This window comes from Falco rusticolus, chromosome 2 (assembly GCF_015220075.1).
Source record: "Falco rusticolus isolate bFalRus1 chromosome 2, bFalRus1.pri, whole genome shotgun sequence".
NCBI lineage: Eukaryota > Metazoa > Chordata > Aves > Falconiformes > Falconidae > Falco > Falco rusticolus.
This window is the reverse complement of record NC_051188.1, coordinates 26994397-27019092: the sequence shown is the minus strand read 5'-3', so window position 1 is coordinate 27019092 and position 24696 is coordinate 26994397. Positions and strand designations below refer to the sequence as shown.

The 24696-nt window shown below is 36.5% G+C and overlaps 1 protein-coding gene across 14 annotated transcripts in view; it reads left to right on the top strand.

The window, feature by feature from the left end:
- SUPT20H (SPT20 homolog, SAGA complex component) overlaps nt 1-24696 on the top strand; it is a 37302-nt gene that overhangs the window by 10291 nt on the left and 2315 nt on the right. For 3 of the 14 annotated variants that reach the window (XM_037377188.1, XM_037377184.1, XM_037377185.1), the window contains exons 6-22: nt 1581-1710; nt 2357-2460; nt 2984-3100; nt 3233-3286; nt 4183-4322; nt 5407-5563; nt 5646-5702; nt 6658-6729; nt 7707-7864; nt 10149-10181; nt 12347-12464; nt 15202-15310; nt 15546-15704; nt 17446-17758; nt 18774-18928; nt 21283-21338; nt 23758-23787. In XM_037377188.1, coding sequence (XP_037233085.1) covers nt 1581-1710; nt 2357-2460; nt 2984-3100; nt 3233-3286; nt 4183-4322; nt 5407-5563; nt 5646-5702; nt 6658-6729; nt 7707-7864; nt 10149-10181; nt 12347-12464; nt 15202-15310; nt 15546-15704; nt 17446-17758; nt 18774-18928; nt 21283-21338; nt 23758-23787 — 1962 coding nt within the window. The other 11 variants (XM_037377190.1, XM_037377191.1, XM_037377189.1 and 8 more) reach the window with 10 other exon arrangements.

Genomic DNA, 24696 nt, shown 5'->3' with positions numbered 1-24696 from the left:
TCTCGTATTTCTTTGTCCTAAATGCATTGCATATTTAAATATGAAAGTACTAATCTGTACAACACTGGGAAAAAATACAAAAATATTTACATCAAAAGATGACAGTATCTCAGTAGTAGTTGAGTGTTGGCTTTGCTGTCAGATGGGCATTTACTGTACCTCAGGCTGCATCATACTGTGTTGAAGTGAAAGCCCAATAGCTATATCCCTTACTCAGCGATGTGTCTGAAAATTGAAGCAGTGCACATGCAGTCTCGGGTTTTGGGGTAGATGTTGAGGGAGGTTAATGGGAATTTTAACTGAAGAAGGTTTTTCATAATAGACTGCATCTCAAGTCTTGTATGGGGAACTGGCTTTCCTGAGCAGTTTCAGCCTCTGTTGTTGCCATGTCATGTTTTCCCCCATTCTCCCCTGCTCCTCCAGTTCTTTCCCCATTAGTTCTTCAGGATTTATGTGCTACTTTGTCCTTTTCTTTGTGCTATTTTCCATGATTTCTAAACTGTAAAAGCCAGTAAAATGTAGTCACCATCATTCATGATGTGTGAGGAAGAGTTAACTTTAGGCAATGGTTCTAAAACTAGATAGCAGGAGATGGAATATTTTCTCCTTTTTCTCTGTGTATCTGTTAAAATGATCTGTTGGATTATATTGCTGTGGGATTTTAGGGCTTTGGTTTTGGTCCTTTTCTTTTACTTTGTTCACCTGTAAGTAATGATTCTGTGTTCTGTTGTCTTTGTATCTATGGAAAGATACATTTGTTCAAAAAGCTATAGCTGACTACTACTTAGTTGCAGGTATATGAAATGAGTAGTTGGATAGGTTTAGTAGAGCACTAGGGTTAACTTCCAGTGAATGGCTCCACCCAGACCTGGTATTCAGCTATAAAATCTAGCCTCCAACCAGAAGTTGTAAAATTATGTGAGCTCTAGAATTCATTGTTTTAAGGTCTAAGGGTTTTTTTAAAATGTTTAAATTTGTGGGACGTATATGGGGGTCTTTGAAACATACTAATTAGTAATAAAAATCTGTTATATATGGAGAAGATCATCCTTACAATTAAGGGAATAGTCTGTGCAGCTGCTGGATCAGATTTCTTAATTACATTGCCTTGTCTGTATTTGCTGAAACCTTCCAAATGCTGTAATTCAATATTTTAATTCTGGAAAGAAATATCTGCTTCTGTTAGGAATATTTGAGAGAACTAAATATTTTTATTGTTGTTATCAAACAATGTATAAATGATAGTATAAATTACGTTCATGTAAATCTACAGTGCAGTAGTTTCATTTCTAATGCTGTAGCATAGGGTCATTCTTATTAACTCTGGTGTCTGTGGACTTATAATTCAAGGTTTGTTTTAATTTAAATGAGTGGGGTTTTTTAAAAAAAATCTGTATCTAAGTATGGATAATAATACATAATGTATGTATCTGCTGAAATGCAGTCCAATTAAATTTAACTGGGCTTGTTCAGATACCTACTTCAACATTAATCTAAATAATACTGATTTCTAGAAATTGTTTTTATTTTTACTAATTAATTGATAGTATTATGTTCATGAGCAATGTTTACTTTTAAAGCAGAAGCTGAAGCGAAATGTGAATTTACTTGAGAAGCTGGTTATGCAGGAGACATTGTCATGTCTGGTAGTGAACCTCTATCCGGGAAATGAGGGTTATTCGCTTATGCTCAGGGGAAAAAATGGTTCAGGTAATATTTTTGCTCTTTATTTCTAAAAAATACTCAGAACGCTCTATGTTAAAATGTTGCTTATATTTAACTGTTTCACTTCTAACAATTCCTTGTGAAAAACCCAAAACTATATTTGAACAAAAAATTTACATAAAGCTGTGAGGTGCTTGGAAACAGTCTCTACTGGTGCAGCATAAATGAGTAGATAGAAGGTCTTTTTAATAGCCTTCCATTCTCTTATTTCCCCTTAGCTTCCCAAGTTGCTTATCTGCTTGTGTCTTGTTTCAGGTTCTGTCAAATTGTTTCTTTCACTGCTTCCTAAATCTAGGTCTGACTAAAGGCATCTGTGTTTCAGTTTGGTTTTGTCTTTATGCCACTGGTACGGTGATGTGCTATAAGAGCATACAGTATATCAGCTGGAAGCAAACATTTGGTCCCATTGAGCTATTAAAGCATGTTGCCTTTTGGGACAGTAAGAGCAAAATCTCAAGCTCTGGGAACAGAAATGGATATAAAAATCAATACTGTGAAAAAAAATTGCTGATTTGAGTAGGTTTCCACTGGCCCTGTTTTTTTCCTATGGCAAGCTTGTTTTTGATTTCACATTGTTAAAAGTTTGAACGTGAAGGGCAAAAGAAAAGCGATATGTTTTGTTTAAATGCAGATTCTGAGACCATTCGGCTGCCTTATGAGGAAGGAGAGCTGCTTGAATATTTGGATGCAGAGGAACTACCACCTATTTTGGTTGACCTTTTAGAAAAATCTCAGGTTTGGAAGTTTTGTTTTCAAAAAGAATTTATATTTTGTACCCAGATAGACCTTGATTTTTTTTTTTTTAATACTTCACATGAGTGATTCCAACCACAAGATGTAAAACACTTGTGCATCTGGAACTGTAGTATTTAATGCCCCAAATAAATATTCTGTCGATATATAGGAAAAAAAATATATTGGGAAGAAAGGGATAGAAGAGAGATTGCTATGGTTAAGGCTGCCAAAAATCTTCAACTCTGTGCTCTAGCAAGGTGTCCTTTGTTCCTTTCTCATTATGAAATATTTGGCCTAGGAATTTCTTAAAACTACATTGCTGACTTATTAAAACCCACTACATTTGAATCTTGTATTTTAGGCAAGTCTAGGTATGTAGTAAAGACCACTGGTTTGACAAAATCAGTCATTTATTCATAGTATCAGTGAATTTTATATGATACATAACAAATGTCTTTGGAGGCAGGGATGGAGGCAGCTTGGTAAATATTTGTTTACAAATTGGTTTTTTTGTTTCAACTAGGTTAATATTTTTCATTGTGGATGTGTCATAGCAGAAATACGTGACTATAGGCAGTCTGGTAACATGAAGTCTCCAACATACCAAAGCAAGCACATTCTTTTGCGTCCTACAATGCAGGTAAGAAGGGTTTCAAGTCATTCCTCAGTGTTACAGTAGTTCCTAGACTGGATATGAACTACTCCTGAACATGTGTTAAGAAATTTTATTATTTGGTTGAAAGCTAAATTACCATTGTGTCTTCTTCCTCAGACTTTAATTTGTGATGTGCATTCTATAACGAGTGACAACCACAAATGGACACAGGTGAGTTAGCAGTTATTTTAAAACTTTACCGTGAGGTAGTAAATACACAATAAAATAAAACCCATTTACATTATTTGTTTAATAAAATCTGGTAAAATGATTAATTTATTTTTAATTCAAACTGTCAGTGATGTGCATATTGGTGCATTGTACACACTCCAGAGACCTGTCAAATTAATACCATCTTCCCACAGGATGCCGTAGAAGACAATAGGATTTGCTAAAAGTTTTATAGAATCAGACCTTAACTTTTGGTAATGCAGAATGGCAGTACTGTAGTTACTCAAACTAATTTACCTTACTTCATTCATTATCAAAATACAGTCCCAGAATGATAGTTCAAGTCTAATGACACAATTGCTGCTCTAGTGTTATTTTGTTGTTGATACTGTTACAGTAAAGAGAATCCTAAGTAACTATGGCTGTACAGTTATAATTAAATGCTGAATAGTGTGGTGTACTCAGTGTGTTCATCTGTATTTCAGAGCCACAGTCATGCTCAAATCCATTTCAAATTGTAATCTAATGTCCCAGATCATCTTTATGGCAGTGATTCCCAGTCCATCAATATAAATCACTGACAAAATGGTTTTCATTGCCACTAGTATGGTGTTTAAAACAAAGAAAGAAAGAAAACACACAAAAAAACCCCCAACAGAACATGCCCCCTTCTTTTCAGAAAGATTTCTTTTCCTTTTGGAAATCCCACCCAATGCTCTGTAACTCATAACAATGGTTAGTCATACTTAACTGTTGAATATTTTCTGTTGTTGACTATCCGCACAGTTTTTTCAGTTTTCTTTAAGATGATGTGCACATATGCATAGGTATAGTCCACTTAATTAGTGTAAAAGTCTTCATATTTTCACGTTCATTAATAGCTGCGTGTATTACAGGAGGACAAACTCCTACTTGAGAGCCAACTTATTTTGGCTACAGCAGAGCCTTTGTGTCTTGATCCTTCAATAGCAGTGACCTGTACTACAAACAGACTCCTATACAACAAGCAGAAGATGAATACTCGCCCCATGAAACGGTAGGGTTTAAGTACGCAATATTGTACCATCTCAATTAACAGTAGATGCTGTAATGTGCTTGGTTTTGTATAACAAAAGAATGTGCATATATATTACTTTCTTAACATAATATGTTATATTGTGGTTTTGATTTTGTACTTTTTTTGCGTAATTCAGATGTAAGCTGAGTCAGGTGATAGCTCAGTAATGTAGAATATATAAATGGATATATTATATATTGGTCTCTGATTTGTTAAAAGCTGTGTCTTAAGTTTATCCCTGAATGAGGAAATCAAGGGAATTATTTATATGCTTGATGTTCAGGCTAAACAGAAGCGTAGGCATATTAGAGTCTTAGGAAACTTAAGTGATGTGGAATGCAATACATTAAATTCACTTTTGTGCATGATTATTCACTTTTTTCAACAAAAGCTTGAAATGCTTCGTTTTTGTTCTACTAAGAGTAGCATTCACTCTGTACTAATAGTCTTTCAGAATTACTGAAGTATATAAAACTAGGTTTACATTGAAATACTATGCTAATGTACAACCAGTGGTAATGTCTAAAAAAAAAAAAGTATAAATAGTGAGATTGATCAAGCTGTCCTTAAAATTAGAGCTGGGTGGTCAACAAACATCCTACTAGAAAAACAGACAAAAGTATTAAATGAATGTCCAGAACAGCATTAATGTACCAATGGTTTTGGCATGAGACAAGGAATGTGTTTCTACTGTATTTATAAATTTATAGTTACATAAGCAATACACAGATCTTTTGACAGAACTGAAATCTATCATAATATACAAATATTTTAAGCTTGGCAATTTTTCAGTTAGTCATTTTGACAGTTATGCATTTCAAAACTAACCCCGTTCTTAGTGATGAAATGCATGGACAGAGTACTAGTATTTTTAAAAAAATACAAAATCAAGACTTCTAGTTGTACTGTGTAATCCAGAATAGCAATTTTAAATTAATATTGCAAACCCTGTCTCTTAATCTCAATATAAGTAGCATTTCCCTGCATATTTTTGTGTTTGTGGACAGGTAGTGGGAAATTTCATTTTGATGGTTTTACAAGCTTTTCTGTTGTTTTACCATAGGTGCTTCAAAAGGTACTCAAGGTCATCTCTGAACAGACAGCAGGACGTAGCTCACTATTCAACTCCACCTCAGCTTAGACTACTTGACTACTTACAGAAAAGAAAGGAGAGGAAAGGAGCCCAGCAGTATGACCTCAAAATTTCTAAAGCTGGAAATGTAAGTCTTCTGAGACATAGATGGGAATACTTCTATTTATTTAAAAAAATTAATATATTAATACTGTTTTTTCATCTTCCAGTGCGTAGACATGTGGAAACAGAACCCTTGCTACTTGACTGCACCTTCTGAAGTGGATGTAGGTCCAATTATTACCATTAATATTTATTAGCAATTGTATTGAATGTTGGGTTGTATGAAGAAGTGACTGAAGAGTATCCAGTATCAAAGAATGACCTTTAAAATAAACCACATCGGAATACATTGCAATTGTAACATGTTAGTTTGGATGAGATAAACAGTGCAAACAGACCTTCAGTATTCAACTGTGGGTTCAATAAGCACATGTCTGTTTGAAGTTGTCAGATAATACAAAAAAATAGAAAAAGAAATGAGGTGAGGAAATTATTTAAAAATTAGTTCTCAGCTTGGTTGCTCTTTTTTGAGGTATTATGAGATGATGGGAAATAACATTTCCAATAGCTTTATTATTTTTTTAATACAGAGAATTCTAGTTACGAATTCTTATGACCATTCTGTGCATTCTTCTCTCAGGGACATTTACATTCTTGGTTTCTGGCACTGCCAAGACACATACTACTAGCATACAGAAGGAACCCAGTAGACCAGACAAGATTGTAGCTTTGGACTTTATAGGGCTGGCAGGAGTGCACATTACACGTGAAGTGATGCTGTAAGCTTGTACAAACCTCCTCTCTCTTGGCCCTTCAATACTGTTCTATCTGATGTAGTTAAGTCTTTAGGAGTTACTGGTTTTGTGAAATTTCTCCACGTTGCAGACAAGGATTTCAATCTGTACTCTTAAGCCATATTTCGCATTTTCATTGTTTAACATAGCAAATACAATGTAACAGAATAAATGTAAAGTTCTGAAGGTTCTCCAGTTTGCCTTTTCTGAATGCGTAATGCAGAGGATGCTGTACAATGTATCAAACTATCCTTATTTGTTTCTTGCACTCACTTTTAAAGGCTATCATATTAGCCACTCCTAAAAACAAGAAGCTCTGCTAGAGTGACTTTGATTCTGGCCCAATATGACTGTTGTTCTTTCTTCTATCTTCATTTTCTTTAAGGTGGAAAAATATGCCAAAGTAGAGAAGTCTATCAAGCCTGATGATTCACAACCAACTGTCTGGCCAGCCCATGTAAGTAGTTGAGAACTTTGGCCAAGCTTCTCTGTTTAGTTTAAATGCCTCTTATTTCAACAAAATCGAAGTGATGTGGGAATATGATTTTCCCTCCGCAATTTAATTAATCTTCCATGTGTTATATAGACACAGAGAGATTACCACAGATACTTGTGACTTCATACAGTGCAGCGTGCATGTGATGAGTTCTGTAGTTTCCTCAGGTTTTCCAGAAATACAAGGAAAAGCAACTTTAATCTCCCAAGCAACATGTGGTGTTGCTGTTTAGTGAAGAAAGCATAAAAATTTAGAGGGAGTAGTACTCCACTCAGAAAATTGCTTTCTTTACTCAGATGCTCAAAGACTGAAGGAGAAGAGCTGTTAAAATCAAAATGCTAAATTTGAAAAGGGATTAAGAAATATTTAATACCTCTTATGAAAAGCTCTTTCTGCAATGTTTAAGTTGAATCTTAAGATTTCTGGCACAAAATATGTGATTTGATAAGTAGTCTTTTAATATAATTAGCAGTAAATAAATTCATCAATTCTTTTTAATTTTGGAGGCAAGATACAATCTTTATTTAACAGCAATGCAATTATTATGATGTCTTTGTTTCATATTGCCAAGAAGTAATACTTTCTCATAGAATTTAATCTTAATTTCCAACATTTTACTCGGAACGTTTGTTAGCATTGTCATAATTCATAAAAACTGTTTCCACATATGTTTACCCAGTCTGCCTTTCCATATCTAACATTGTTTAGGTTCGCAATATTTTTCTGGTTTTAAGACATGATAAAATTTTTATATCCTCTCATCCCTTTAGATAACTTCTCATATCACCTTCATTTTAGATAATGCACCCCTTCTTACAAAGTGTTACTGACCTTTCTTATAGGAGTGTTTCTTACTGCGTTGTGTAAACTGTCATATTTTACTAGCTGTTTCTGTTATCACTTGTTTAAGACTTGTTTAATTTCTTCTGTCTTCTTAGGAAATAAAAGATGATTATGTGTTTGAATGTGAAGTCGGTAATCAGCTTCAAAAAACAAAACTGACCATTTTTCAGTCTCTTGGCAATCCCTTATACTATGGTAAAATTCAGACACTCAAAGGTGATGAGGAAAATGACAACCTATTAACTCCATCACAGTAAGTGACATGATTTTTTTAAACTATGCTGTGATCTGATAGGCAAAGGAAAACAAACATTACTTATCATTTTCAGTCATAATAATACTCCAGAGCTAGAAATCTGATTTAAGGGTTTTTTTAAAAAAATTAAGTTAATGGACCTAAAAATTTTAAAAAACCACAAAACAATGTGTTCAGGCAACCATCATATCATACATGTACTTTTATGTTAAATCTGCACTTTCTTTTACATGAAAGTTATATTATAAAGCAAAAAAACCCACAAACCCAAAAAACCTCCAACCCACTCATTGTGGAGACACTGCGAGATATTTTTAGCGCTCTTTTTCAGTATTACTCATAATTTTAATTGTCAAAATTTGCCTGATGCAGTGAAAACATAACACTCGATTATATTATGTTTACCCTTAGGTATAGAAATTTAGGTTAAATAAATGATGAAGAAAAACATGCGCTCCTAAGAATCTTCCTCACTTTGAATTGGTTTGCATCTGCTGTTGTTGGCTGTGGTTCTACAAAGATTCTGTATTCTTGGCTCTTTTTGTTGTGTGCGCCGTGTACTTTGTGTGGAGGAACCTGTGCAGCACAGTAGACCCTGTACATTTCATTAAGGCAAGGAGCAGTGAGCCTGAGCAAACCTTTTAGTTCTGTTAATAAAAGTTATTTTTGTCTAGTATGTAATCCCTCTTTTCTATTAAAATCTTCTTAATACTCGGGGTGTTTTATCCCTAGACTGAGCTATTTACTGTTTGTTTCCATACTGTTGTGGTTTAATCCCAGCTGCCATTTAAGCCCCACACAGGTGCTTACTCACTCCCATGTCAGAATGCGGAAGAGAATCAGAAGGATAAAAGTGAGAAAACTCATGGGTTGAGATAAATGGGTTATTAAAAACAAATGAGTTGACAGTTTAGTAAGTATAAGCAGAAGCCACACACACAAGCAAAGCAAAACAAGGAATTCATTCACCACTCCCCGTGGGCAGGCTGGCAGGTGTTCAGCCATCTCCAGGAAAGCAGGGCTCCATCATGCATGTTACTTGGGAAGACAAACATTGTAACTCTGAATGTCCTACCCTTCCTTCTTCCCCCAGCTTTATATGCTGAGCATGATGCCATATGGTATGGAATATCCCTGTGGTCAGCTGAGGCCAGCTGTCCTGGCTGTGTCCCCTCCCAGCTTCTTGTGCACCCCCAGTCCACTCGCTGATGGGGTGGGGTGAGAGGCAGAAAAGACCTTGACTCTATAAGCACTGCTTGGCAGTAAGGAAAACATCCCTGTGTTACCAACACTGTTTCCGGCTCAAATCCAAAACATAGCCCCCTACCAGCTACTGTGGAGAAAATTTACTCTGTCCCAGCCAAAACCAGCACACATGCTTCATACTGATCTGATCTTCCTAGAACAGCAGTGCTAGCTTACAGTTGTCTAAGGCTGAGAATGAAAAGGGTTTATACATGTTAGATACCTGGGGTTTTTTGGAAATCATTGCTCTAGTCCATTATGTTTCAGACATTACCAGTTGAGGTTCACCAAAATTTGGATACCTCCTCATTAGAAAAATTTGTCATATGAAGTGAAAGGTGCACAAGACATTTTTGTTGTTCTGCTGTAAAATAACGACCTTTTTTTGAGCTAGAGAAACAGAAAAGGTCTGTAGTGTTTACATAGAAAAAACCCCAACCCACTGTAGTAAGTTTGCAAGCCGTAAGTATTATGCAGAAGAGAAATGCTTATTTAGGAATTTTGTAAAATCATGAGGAGTAAGAATTTGCGTAGGTGAAATCAAACAGTGAAAACTAAATTTTTATTAAAATATTAAAGGTAGGGCTGTTTGTGACATAACCACAGGACTCTTAGGTTTATTTCAATGTGAGCATATCGGTATGTTGATTTATACATAACTTTTCCCTTGTACTTTGTAAAGTAGCAATTCTGTAGCAGTTACTTCAATTTTTTTGAAAGTATAAAATACAAAATCCATATTCTGCCTTTTGCTTTGTAGGTAACTTACTGTCAAAGGAGACCATATTAGATGATGTAGGTATATTGTATGTATAGTTATGAAGCCAAGTTTGTGTTTCAAGTACTATATAATACCCAGTCCATTAAGAGGATAGGCTAATAATACCCAGTCCATTAAGTGGATAGGCTATCTCGTATTTTCAGCAGGTATGAAGAAAGAGCAGCACTGACATTCATTTGAAGTTTTGTAATTAGAAAAACATGTCCTTTTAGTCCAGTTCATGACTGAAAACCTATTACACATTTTACATTTCAGGTTCCTTATTGGTTCGAAGACAGATGCTGAAAGGTAAATTAATATAATATGTACAACCATTTGACTTGATGCCAGATAATGAATTTTGTTCCTTCTAGCTAGTATGACTGTTAATGTTATGGTTATGGAAACAGAAGCAGAACAGAGGAAGAAAATAAGAGGCATTAATCATAACAAAAATGAGGATACAGTCTGCGGTTTCTATATTTAACAAGCAAGGAAGAACAGAGGACAGCAAATATGTGAATACAGCTTGTCACACTACCTGGATTTCAAGCATATTGTTACAGTTATTTGTACAGTTATTCTTGATTGCATAGGTAACAATAAAATTCTGAGAGCATTTAGAAGTGATTTCATCTTGATATTTTTTATGGTAAATTAGCAATTATGGAAAATGTCCATTTGAACTTTAAGTGTAATTTAGGACTTAAGATGTATACAACTTATTTTTGGTGTGTTGTGCATTACTTGATTCAGCTTTCTAAGAGAAGCAAGTAGCAAAACAGTTTTCCAGTATATTGTAGTTGTAGAATGATAGGAGTAGCAATTCTGGGGAAACTGAGGCAGCAAAATAAGTACTTCTTCAAATATTTGTTAGTGTGCATCACATTAGATACCTGTGTTTCTTTGTGCAAGTGAGCACAGAACCTTTAAAAAGCGATCTGTCAAAGTCACTTGTGGTTTTGCACCTTCATAGGACACCTTGAGGTGATGGGAATGCTATAGCTCTTAACCCACCACCATTCTTCTTCCGTGCCTGGCAGGAAAGAGAGTGCTTGGTTTGGTTAAAAATCAATAATAATGTTCTTTAATAGATAATCTTGGTCAGGGAACTCTTAGCTTGTATTCTCTCCTGCCTCCTTTGTCATGATAGAGACTTGTGCTGTTTGTATAAGCTGAATTTTGGGGGGTTGCTTGGCTGAAAACTAAAAAAAACCCACAGCAATACAGGGGTCTAGTTCTAACTGGGATTGATATCCTGATCACGTTTGTCACTGGGTTGCACAGATCTTTCTGTCAGAATAAGCAGTTGGTTTTCAGGGACTAGGACAAGAAAAAATGGTAGAGGAGGAAGGAGGGCAGGACCACCTTTTTGAGTACGTGGCATTTTATTACTCAGATTCCACTCTAATTTTAGGGCAGTCTAAAATCTCATTGCTGAAGAAAGTATATTTGCACCTCTTCCTCCGCCCTGTATCTCAGGGCTCTTGCTTATATCTGCATTAGTCATGTAACAGCATATTGAAACAGTGCTATGCCAAAATAAAGAGTAGTTCATCGCATTTAGGTGTAAGCTAATGGGAATATTCCAGCAGTTTTTCTTTGAGGTTTAGTCTGCCAGAGTGTAAGTGACAACAGGTCTTCAGCTTGATTTTTGAGTCTGCAGGGTCACTTTGTATATTTAACTCAGGTTTGTGAAATTGTATTCCCTCAACTTAGTTCTCTCAGATCAGTAGAGATGTAGTCTGTGATTTGGTAGAACAGTATTTTAAAATTGTTTGCCTGACATTATGATGCTTTAAATTCCTAGATACATCACTGCTCATTGGCCTCATAGAATAAGACCTGGCTGTCCTGGTGCTCAAAGAAGGGATCACTTTTGCTATGATAACTGGTTCTTGGATGTACATTCAGTGTGGACTTCTTGGTTCATCTCTTGTTCTCGGAGTCCATATCTGACATAGATCTCAATTTGAAGGGGGGTTGACTGTCCCACAGGGAGCATAAGCGGAAGACAGGGCACTATAAAATAATCTGGATGCCTGTGAAAGGAATGGGATCCCCATTCACTGTTATCCCAAAGAACTGCAATTGCTTTTGGGAAGGGAACTTGTTCTGTCTACTGTTTTGCATAATCCTCTAACAGAATGTTTCTTAAACTGTATTTTGCATTAGAAAAAAAAAAGACAGTGATTGGAAGAAAAGTTAAAACGGAGTAAATCTAAGAAAAGAGCCCAGGAACATAAAGTAGAATGATATGTAGATATATAGGTATATTCTATATATTAGCATCTCTATTATAGATAATAAAATTATATAAATTTTATATAATGTACACTTTACATAATGTACACTTAGTCGTGTAATACCTATTTTATGTATATGTAGCATATACAATTGTGTGTTTACATATAGGTATCTACTTTAAAAGTTCCAAGTTGTTGATCATCTTCTGTCCTCATTGTTTGTTTCAGAGTGGTGAACCAGTATCAGGAGTTAGTACAAAATGAAGCTAAATGTCCTGTGAAAATGTTTCATAATTCAGGTGGATCAGTCAATCTTAGTCATCTTTCGCCAGGGAAGGAAGTGGAAGTGAGTTTATCGAGCCATAGATTTCTTTTATTTGCACTTGATTATTGAATTAATAGAACAATTTTTGCTGTTCATGTTTAAAATAACCTAAAAATTTCATTCTGAATGAATTTGTAAATGCTTGATTGTCATAATCATTTACTGTGAATATATTGGGAAAATTAGAAAAAAGCATTTTTGTTTTCACTGTTAAAATACTGTGTCCTTTAGCCATGTCTTTTTTTTCAGTGCATGATATAGTTAGCTCCAAGGTTTTGTTGTAGCATTTTTTCCCTTTTGCCCGATGAACCTTTTGCAGAGCAGTATAGTAAATGTAGCTATGTTGAGTTTTATTTAATAGGTCAGTAAACATAGAAAGCAGAGGTAGTACTGAACTTTTTTCCTTTACCTTTAGAAATTATTAAAGCTTTTTTCTCTTTACTTTGATGAGCAAAATTTTCAAAAAAAGCCCAACCCAACACCAAAATCTTTAAAATCCATATGTTTGCATGCACACATCCAGCAGAAATTCCTGCATTCCCAAATTATCATGCCTGTTGGCATAGCCTTGTGTTCTATTTGCTTCTGCCTTCCTTGGTCAGATTGAGTACTCTAGCAGTGAGCTGATTTTAGGCTCCAACTAGTAAATGATTTTTCTATGATAGGGCTATTTCCTTTACTACATCTTTCCCTAAATACCTGCTTTTAAACGGCAACAGTGTTGCTCTGCAAGAGGTAGTTAGTTCCTGGTATCAGCCAGAAGAGCATGAAGAGGCAGAAAGGAATATGGATGTTTCGGTATGTGTGTGTATATGCATACAGACATATGCATGCACGTATGTGTAAATATATCTATGTGTGTATGTATATTAAAATCATAGAATAACTTAGGATGGGAGGGTACTTCTGTAAGTTATCTTGTCTGGCTGTCCAAGACCCCAGCAAAAGCTGGACCAAGGTTACTCGGGTTACTGTATTTAATGATCTAACCCCCCTTTTGAATGGGGGTTAGATCATTAAATATTTATTTTGAGATTGGAGAAAGCAGATTTTAATGGTACAAGAGAAAATCCTCTGAATTTTCCTCAAAAGATTCTTTTTTATAAGAAAGCAATTAGAAACATGTAGAGGGAGTGTCTCTTATTACCAAGAATCAATGGAAGCTAAGCTTTCTAAAAAGGTTCATTCTGCACAATACTGAATGCTCGGATTTGTGAGCACATGCACATCTAATTTAGACTCCAGCACTGAAATATTCCATTCACTATACAGACAGCCTCATTTTCTAGATTTAACAGTTTGTGGACCCTGTGTGTGTTTAGATACAACTTTCATTTGTGGGATTACCTGCATAGTCTGTGTTGCTTGGTGAAGAGTGGCTGGAAAGCTGCCCAAAGGAAAAGGACCTGGGTGTGCTGGCTGACAGCCGGCTGGACATGAGCCAGCAGTGTGCCCCCGTGGCCAAGAAGGCCAGTAGCATCCTGGCTTGTGTCAGGAACAGTGTGGCCAGAAGGAAAAGGGTGGTGATCATCCCCCTGTACTCAGCACTGGTGAGGCTGCACCTCGAATGCTGGTGTCAGTTTTGGGCCCCTCACTGCAAGACAGACACTGAGGTGCTGGAGCGTGTCCAGGGAAGGGCAGTGGGGCTGGGGAAGGGGCTGGAGCACAAGTCTGATGAGGAGCGGCTGAGGGAACTGGGGCTGTTTAACCTGGAGAAAAGAAGGCTCAGGGCGGGGACCTTATTGTTCTCTACAGCTGCCTGGAAGGAGGGTGTGGCAGGTGGGGGGTCGGTCTCTTCTCCCAGATATCTGCAACAGGAAAAGAGAAAATGGCCTCGAGTTGTGCCATGGGAAGTTTAGATTGGATATTAGGAAAAATTTCTTCATTGAAAAGGACTGTCAAGCATTGGAACAGGCTGTCTGGGGAGGTGGTGGACTCGCCATCCCTGAAGGTGTTTAAAAATAAACACAGAGATGCAGTGCTTAGGGACATGGTTTAGTGATGGACTTGGCAGTCTTGGGTTAATGGTTGGAATTCAGGCTCTCAAAGGTCTTTTCCAACCTAAATGATTCTGTAACAGTAAAAGTGTTTCACCGTTGAGTCTTTTGACCCTGTCAAGTATTGGAATTATGCATGTAGAGTCTGCTGTGAGTGACTCAGAAGTATGGAATTGATTAGCTAAGGTTAATTTATGTTCAAAAAACCTGATGAGTAGGTTATAAAGAACAAGCAAAACCGAAGCACCTTTCCTGTAAAAAGATTAATGAAGTTCTGATCTCACTGAAGTCAATAGGAAAGTGTGTATTGATTTCTGCATATTCAGGGTTTTCTTGCATGTTTTTAAATTCCTACTCCCAGAATCAGGAAATCTGATCCTGTTTTCTAAATCCAATGGAAATGGCAAATATATACAGGTGGTAAATGAACAAAATGATGTGATTGTTCAAGTAGGACCAAATTGTCTTCTTATTTAAAGTGCATCTATCACTTGCATTTCTGAAAATTACTAAGAAGGAAGTCCGAACTGAAAAGTGAAACTCCTTAAATTATGTTTTACCAGCACTATTGAGCTGCTTCTTGATGTAAGCGTTTATCTGAATAGAGTTGGTTATGAATTACGTTTTAAAAATAATCTGAAATGTTTGAGGGGAATGTTGTCATGGTTTGAGAAGTCTAATGCAAATTAATTGAATTTTCTGTCAAATATGTGAAAGCTCGCATTATTGCTCTGGTAGTGTTAATTTCTCTTTCCTCCTAGCAGCCAGAAAGTATATCAGGCTCTGTTCAGTCTTCAGTATTGGGGAAAGGTGTAAAACACCGACCTCCTCCCATCAAATTACCTTCAAGTTCAGGAAGTAGCTCTTCAGGTAATTGTTCGACTCTGGTGTCTCCTTTTTATGTGTTCTGCCTGTTGTAAAATGACATGATATCCCTTTAGTAAAGATTTAATAAAAAAAAAAAAAGGCAAAACAGTATCTTATCTGTGAAAAGAACATTTTTTTTTTTATTATTATTATATTGTTCACAAAACAGTATCCAAACAAATATTCAGGTTAACATGTACTCACAGGAGAGTAATATATTTTAATTATGCTTTTTCAGGTAGTATTTTTAGTCCACAACAGTCAAGTGGCCATCTAAAATCCCCAACTCCTCCTCCTCCTTCTAAGCCTCCTGGTCTTTCTCGGAAACAATCTATGGATCTTAATCAAGTTAGCATGCTCTCTCCAGCTGCCATGTCTCCTGCGAGCTCTTCACAAAGTGAGTCACGACCTAAATTCTCCATTAAATCTTAGGCTTTTGCATAAATGCTTCCTGAGATAAACTTCTTAACCTGTGGAATGATGAAACTTAAGTGTACAGTGTACCCTAAATTGTATAAGTTGTGCAGCTGTAGGCAGGTCTCTTGTTCACTGTATGTATTTTATGTTTATTGTAACTGTGTTCGTTTTTTCTGTATATATGTATGCACCCTCTGTGTATACGTTTTAATACATTTTATGCAATTAGTATGATCTCATTTATGAAAGGCTGGTAGATGATGTGATGAGATAAAATTCCAAAGTGTAGATTTTTTTTTTCCTCTAGTGTAAAAACAGTATGTTAGATCAGTTTGCCTTTACATAATTTAAGCATCTGGTTTTTTAAATGTTATAGGAGCTGGTGCAGTTGTATCTCTATGTATGTATATAATCTGATCAGTTCCAAGGTGGTGATACAATAAACGATAAGATGATTTTTTAAAAACACTCCTACACTGTTTTACAAATCATTGCTGATTGCAAGTGTGGTGGTGATGGTGGTGACGATAGCACCATATTGTCAGGTGTTAAAATGCAAATTTCAATAAGAAGTGACATCCTAGTTCAAGTATTTTCATTAACACTGACAGGATCATTGTAATCATAGCTATAGATCATAAACATTTTTTAAAATATGTATGCGTCTTGAGACATTTTGTGAACAGATTTGTACAAAGAGAAATGATAGCTGAAGCTTTTCAGGTTTTTTATGAATAATTGTATACTGCACATTCCAGTATCCTGCACAGTATTATAATATGCTTTTTGCATTAAATAATTTAAAATCTGGATAGCTCAAAAGGTGTAACTTTTTCTGCCTTCTTGTTTTGCACAAAGAAAAAAAGAAAACTTAGAGAAGTTTTCTTCTAACATTTTCTCTGGTTTTATGTTAGTGCTATGAATTGTGTAAATCTGATGCACACAGTTGTTATTTTAAGGCTCTGGTCACAACAGCTGGACATTCACATGTATTCCCTTTCTTTCTGCAGGACATGAAAGCTAAAAAACAAAAATCCACCTCAAGCTTTTTGGGGTTTTGTTTTTTATTGATAAACTGTGCTTACTGCATCCACAACAAATATAGCTATACATGCTACATCTAAATAGAAGGAATTACACAGTAACTTTTAAAGATGCAGTATTATCCTCTGGTTCTTAAATATTTAAAAAAAAATATTTTAGCTAAACTCACATTTGCCAAATTTTGATATCTGATGAAATTTAGATCAACCCCGTGATTATTGAAATAGTGTATGTTCTTTGTTGAATCTGTTGTTTTCCATAATTATGTTTTTAACATGATGCTGTTGTGCAGGTAGTGCATATAGACTGTACATTTAACATTTTAGGACAAAAACATTGATTAGGATAAATGGTCACTAAGAAATGGTTTTATTTTAAGTATTTCCAAGTGGAGTTATGACTTAACGTATGATAAATTATGGAAGGACTTAGTGGAGGATACAAATTGGCGTATGACTTAAGGAATTAAGCATGGAGAATGGGTTTTCTGTGTGATTATACTGCATCCTTAACAATGAGTGCGTGCTGCAACACTCGCGTCATGTAGAAATTAACACTTGCAGTCTAAAAACTGGAACAAATTTTCAGTGCTAAATAAGATTCCATTAACCTTATTATACAAAAAAGGACTGGCCTTTTGTAACAAACTAGCACTTTTTATTTTTCTCAATGAGCAGGGTCTGGAACTCCTAAACCATCTACTCCTACTCCAACCAACACCCCTTCATCGACCCCACACCCTTCTGATGCTCAGAGCTCAACTCCTATTACCCCTTCTGCCACCCCTACTCCCCAAGATTCAGGCTTCACCCCTCAGCCCACTTTGTTAACCCCGTTTGCTCAGCAGCAAATGTCTCTGAGCCAGGCACTGCCTGTAATGACCATTCCTCTTTCCACCATGGTAACATCCATTACTACAGGAACAACCTCCACCCAGGTCATGGCAAACCCTGCAGGACTTAACTTCATCAATGTAGTGGGCTCTGTGTGGTAAGTTTTTTTCTTATGATGGTTTCTTAATTTGTCCTGGGTGGGTTGGTGGTTGGGGTAGTGGGGTGGGAGTGGTACAGGAATGTCCAGCATCCATTAGGATAGGTACTTTTCAGGATCTGCAGCACAAAAAGATCATTCACTTTGTAATTACAAAGTGAAGAGCCTCTAGAAACTCTTTGTATCTCTCAAATATAAGACACCTACTATCAGAATATTAAAAAAAGTCTGTTAAGACAGACCTTCATTGCTTTTAGCTTTTTGGATGCATATAGTTTCCATAAGCCTTAACCTCAATTTAAGTGGTTTCTGAGGTTTTGTTCTGTAAGTGTGAAAGCTGTTTTTTTTTATTCAGAGAGGAGGTGGCATATCATGCAGACAGCTCAAAAATGGAAAGATTTTATATTAAGGTGCCTATGAATGAAAGGTTGTACCTAAAATACAAGAAAACAACAAATCTGTTTTCTAACTATTTAATCAAACATGGAGGTTAAACATCTTTGATCATTAAAACTCATTTTTTGATTTAAAAAATAAAATCAATGCTTCTGTTAAGAATAGTTTGTATGCTATAACATGAACTGCTTTTTAGACTAAATGAAATCCTGTGTCAGATGGTCAGTGTAAGACGTGTAGTTTGCTTCAATGCAAGTATTAGACACTTGAGTTGCTCATCCGAGGTGTTCAGCAGTTGATCACTGTTGATTAATTAGGGAGATCTTCTTTTATATAGTGCAAAAGGAAAACACAAACCTGTTCCTTAACTTTGTTATGATAGTACAACCATTTTGAAAACTGTTGATCTTTCAGTATTTCTAGAATAAAAGAACCACTTGTGTTTTCCATAGATAATACCAAAGAAAAAACCCTGTATATGCTGAGAATGCAGATTTACATATTTGTTATGCCCTAGGTATAACAATTTCTAAGTTGCCTTGATGCTTTATCCCTAATTTAGTTACTCAGATTTACTTGTACCACTTGGGTTTGATGTGTTGTCTTTCCTCTTCTACAGTGGAGCACAGACACTGATGAGTGGTTCAAACCCTATGTTGGGATGCAACACTGGTGCCATAGCCCCTGCAGGTATAAATTTGAGTGGCATTTTACCATCAGGAGGTCTGGTACCAAGTGCGCTGCCTGCTGCAATGCAGTCTGCCTCTCAAGCAGGTTAGTGTGAATGAGTTGAAAAGCCACCCTTCAGATAGGGACAGTGTAAAAACGTACTGTGAGAACAATGGACAAAAGTGGCCACTGCGTGAATAAATTGTGTATTTGATGGCTGGAGCTCAGCAACACGGTATGTGTTTTTGCATTCAGAGTGTAGGCTATGTTTGAGATAATTTGAAATGTATTTTTGAGGCACTAGACTGGGGAAACGTACTCTAAACCTAGATTGTTTGATATGCTCAGTAGGAAGTTTGAGAGAAACTCCAAATTCAAGTGCAACTTTGATAATGATGACTGCCAGAAAAAAGGCATGACTGCACTTGGAAATAAGATTCACTTTTTAATTGTGTGGGGTGTTTTATTGTCAGCAGTACTACTTTAAGACAATCAATTAGTTCCTTATTGCCTTCAAGTATGAGTATATAAATCTGTATACATCAATATTAATTAAAGCAGGATTTAAATTCTTAGGGTTTTTTCTTTGTATGTTCAGAAAAAATAAACCCTAACGTATGATTATGGCATCAGAATGATAGAAGAGACTTCAAGATTTCCATCCCTTACACTGAAACAGTCAAATCTGTCTAAACCATACTGAACCAATGTTTATCTATGCTGTCTTTAAATATGTTCACTAAAGAAGATTCCCATCTTCCTCAGTAGCTGTTTAGAGTAGTTAGTTATCCATACAAAATGTTTCTTTCCAATTATAATGCATCTCCTTAATTGCAAATGAAATTATTTTTTTCTCCTGTTCCTTGCAGACATGAAAAATAGTCGTTCACCCTTTCTCTTTACCTTCTAAGTATCAAACATGCTGTCATGTCCCACATTTGTCTTCTCTTTCTGATAGGTCGTATTTTTCAAACCTTTCATAATCCTGTCACTCTCTTCTAGACTGTCCAATTTGCTTACATCCTTCTTAAAATGTGATAACCAAAACTGGACACAAGCCTGAGCTTGGCTGATTTACCACTGTGGAGCACAGCAGAATAAATGCATCTCATCTCTTTCACAACATTCCTGTTAACATTTCCTCAAATGAGGTCTGCCTATTTTTTTATCTGTATTTTTTGCAACAGCATTACGTTAACGTAAGAATGGCTTTACTGGTTTAGGCCAAAAATCCATCCAATTTATATTCTGTCTCTGACAGTTGCCATTAGAGGATACCTAGGAGAGAGTTTAAGATGAGGCAAAAGTGTGAAGTGAAACATCCCTTGTATACAACTGTACCTCTTCTGGCAATCTACAGCTTTGAGACTTTCTCAGCTGAAGACTATCCACATGGATCTTGGTGCTTAATATCCTGTGTTAGACTTCTAGTCTGTGGATTTATCCTAACTGGTTTTTGAACCCATTTATATTTTTGGAATCTACGGCATCTTGTGACAGTGAGTTTTATAAATGTAAACTGCGTGAAGAGGTTCTTTTGTGCGTTCTGTAGTTTGTGATACGAACAATTTGGATATGTTTGTGCCTTACTGTAACTTCTTGTGTCCTTTCTTGCTGTATAGACACAAAACTAGTTACTCACAATTTTTGTACTTGTCCATTTGTCTTTTTTTTTTTAATTCAATGTTACTGAATTTCGGACCCTGTCTTCAATTCACTAGGATCACTTTTAATTCTAATTCTGTCCTTTCAAGCACTATCAACCTTTACCAGTTCGGTGTCACAGATTTTTACACGCTGTGCTGTCACCCACATAACAGATGGGAGTAGTGAGCTGAAATAGCCGCTGTTTTACTGGAGTGTTTGTATCTGCTCTATACCCACCTCATAGCTCACTACTACACGTACATCTGTTTTTTAGCACAGCTCTGAGGAGTGCCATGTGGAATAATGCCAAAGAAAGCAGATGTGTCTTGCCAGAAGCCCTTGAGTGGGTGGGCAGTTGCTAAGATTTTGGATGGGGTTGTTTTCTGTTAACGATTGAGAAGCTGAGAGCCTGTTACTTCATTGAGCCCTTGGACATTTCTAGATTTACTGTACAAACAGTAAATTTTTTTAAAGCCAGAAGACGAATCACTGAAGAATAACTGCCATGATATTCTCCACATTAACCTTTGTGTAAATGCACTAACAGGTTATGGTTTACAGCGTACAGCGTTTAGTAGTGGTACAGATTTATTTCTATTTAGTTAACTCTCTTTAGCTTTGAATCTGGGTAACTATGAACTTACCAACATTATGGAAAATACAGCATTGTATTAAGTTTAAAATTTACACTTGCCAGTTTTCTGACTTCCAAATGTTTAGAAATAATCCCAGTGGAAAGGTGTATTAATTGCAGTACACAAATATAATTAAGTAAAGACTTCCTACTAATAAAAAGATGTTTTCTTTAACAGGCAGCCCCTTTGGTTTGAAAAATGCATCAAATCTTCGGCCCTTAAATCTTCTACAGGTAATTGATATACTTGGACACAATAATAATGATAATTTTTATTTCTTTAGAGACATGTTAGTGCTGCTTACTGCATTGCCCCCCACAGATCTTTGAAGCCAGTTGATAAGATGAACCATTTACTGCAAATTTTAATTGTTTATTTAAAATGCTTAGAATAAGAGAAGAAGCTATATCCATAAAGATACCAGGTAGAAATGATATTCCTAGCTCACAACAAAGCAGCTAGTTCTCAGTAACAATCTGAAAATGCTGACATTTGAATTCAAAAGATGAATCCTAAAATACAGTCTTCTGTTTTCAGGATTTGCCTAGGCTTTTATTGCAAATCATTCTTTAAACTGAAGTTATGATTACTTTAAAAATACAAAACAGTACAGTAGGATCACTCAGAGGTTACACATGTAATGCCTAAAAGGTGAGCTCAACATGTACAGGTGGGTGCAGTAATAGCTTTAAAGAGCTTCCAGTAGTGGAGGTAGAATTTTGTGTAATGCAGGGAGTTTAGAAGGTCTGTAAATGTTTTCTTTCCACTAAGATATATACAAACAGGAGCAAAAATTGCTTATTATGTCAGTGTTTCATTTAGAAGCAGAACAGGGAGTGTTTGTGGAACTAGGTCGTGATCCTGGATCTTGAAGTTGGCTGTAAATTACAGGTGCAGAATTCCAGCTTCAGTGTTCCACAAATCTTGCACCTGGCTTCAAAAAGTTAACACCAGTAAAAGATCATCTGCAGCTTTGCTACTTCCTCTTCCCACTGCTGTACACACTCCAGAAACATGGAAAAGGACAGGCACAGGAGGCAGTTATGCCAGAGTAGAGCTCTACTATAAAATTAAATGGTTGTATTTCTGTGAATCCACATTGAAGTCCATCCTTTCAACCTACCTTGCCAGTTGTATAAGCCAAGAATAATTTGGCTGAAATCAATGCAGTTAAAGCTGGGGTAGGGGAGAGAAATCAAGACACTTACACATTTTCTGCACCAGAGCTTGCAGCTTGTTGATTTGGAAGCATCTATTAAAATTCAGTGGAATATTCTGAAAGTGAAAATAATACACAGTGCTTTTGAAGACAGGCCTTTAAATTTCCAGTATCAGTACAGTCTCTATAATTTTAATTAGAAATATAAAAATATGTGTTCCTGTGGAAATAACTTGCTGTAATTTAATGCAGGTTTGTTTTCTGAGGATAAGGCTTTTTCACAAATAGCAATTGTAAACAGATCCATTTAAAAAGATTTTAAAAGCCTAAACAAACCTCCACGGAGTACATCATTGTCATGTTCATCCTAGGACAGTGGGGAAGCCTAGCAGTTTGAATGAACTATGCCTTTTGGTTTTAATCTTCTACAGCTTCCAGGTGGTTCACTTATTTTTAACCCACAGCAGCAGCTGTCACAGTTTTCTCCGCAGCAGCAATCCCAGCAGCCTACAACCAGTAGTCCTCAGCAGCAGGGAGAACAGGTGTGTGCTAACAGCCCTCAGTCTGGGGTGCATGGATGAAACAGTTTCTCTTTACCCCATCTCTGCAAGTAAATGAGCCTTTACCCAACAGATCTGAAGCAGCGGGGGAGGAAAGTCCTCCTCCGAAACCTTCTCAAACTGCAAAGACTGCAGCGGCTTTGTTGCCATGACTGGAGCTGGGTTATGCTCCCTTATTTACATCCTGTATAGAGGACCTGTAGCAAGACAACTGGCTAAGCGTTGTCTAACTGTGACATGAAGAGAGCCAGCCCGCTGTAGGAGTAGTGTAAAATCAGCTTAGTGTTGTCCTCTTTATCGTAACTAGCAGACACATCAGGTGAAACGCCAAAAAAGTCAGGGTTACTACAGAGTGGCTAAAACTTACTCACAGTGCTGTGAGCTGTTTTGTGGTTCTCATTGCGGTAGTTCAACAGAATTGTTCTCTTTGCACCAGACAAAGTAACAATTGGCTTTAAAGCTGTAATTTTAAGACACTGCTGCTTGTTAGTAGTGTTAAAGGCTTCAATCATTGAAGAAGTCTTGATAGATACCAATCTGCTTGTTCTCAACACATGAAATTTTGAGTGGTTGGTTCTACTGGTGCCTAAAAATCTGTACCAGCACTAATGCCACAGTTTGGGAAAACTAGCTGCTCTGCTTTTGTGTTCTTTGTCTTTTGTCTTCCCAGACGTGCAAGACTTCCGTTTACCAAATAGTCTCTACTGGATATTCAGTTTATCAAAATTTTGCTTGTGCTACTGTTGACTGTTCATAAATAAGGTGCCTCTTTCAAGTGTTTTTATGGTGTATAGTCTCCTGTGTCTTAGGCCTTGTTCTGGAATGTGGGACAGTTTAATGGGAAACTCAGATTTGTTCACAGAATCCAAATGTCAGTTACTCCTTGAATTACTAAAAAAAAATAATCATGCAAGTTCATATTTTATTTTCTAGACATTGAACGTCAAGGGCATTTACAAAAAGGTTAGTCCTTTTTTTTGGCAGAAAGTTCTTCTGGAGGAAATCAGTCTCTCTGCATTGGCTTACTTGCCCTAAGGAACTTCTCTCTTACCACGCATTATAGAGTAAGACTAGGGTCACTAGCTAAATGAGCTATTATGAATACTAGATTCCTTAGTTTTCATGAAGGACAAGAACGTATGTGTTCGCGGTGCTGCAATCAAAATGCTTTGTGGAAAAAGACCAACAATGTTCTGTGCTGCCAACAGAATATATACGTTCTCGTCTCATACTTGGGTTTTTTTCCCAAATGGTGGTTCTGTAAGTCTTTCTTAGTCATCTTCATCGAGATGATGATGTTGTCTTAATGTGCAATCTTTTGGTCGAGTTTACCTAGATCTTAGTGGCATTGTTTCATGTGGTTATTCTAAAGAAGCATTGCGACTCTTGGAAGTGCACCAGCTCAAGTGCTTTTTATTTTTCCCCTGATCGGTAAGCCATGCAGTTTGCTTGAATTACATATGTAATACTTTATTTCCCCACCTTATGAATCAATGCACAATTTTAAGTTCAGTACCCTTTGACTTCAGGAGGCAGTAGATAAGACTCCACCAGTTCCATTTGAGTGATCACTGTGAGAGCTACTCTGTTCTGAAAATAAAATTCTAAAAGCAGAGTTTTATTTTTTATGAAATTAACACAATATGAAGATGTGAATGTAAGTTTTAGACTTCTCACATTTCGATTATGGCCTTTGCACGTGGATTGTTTCAGGTATCGCCTAAAGACTTCAGGGTTGGGAGTGGGACAGGAAATTGTTTGAAGATTACAACCATAAACTGTAGTCTCTGCTGACTGCAGAGAGGTTGACAACCACATGGGACTTCTGCTTGGTCTAGGGCATGATACCATTTCTGCCAAAAACAGCTGTTT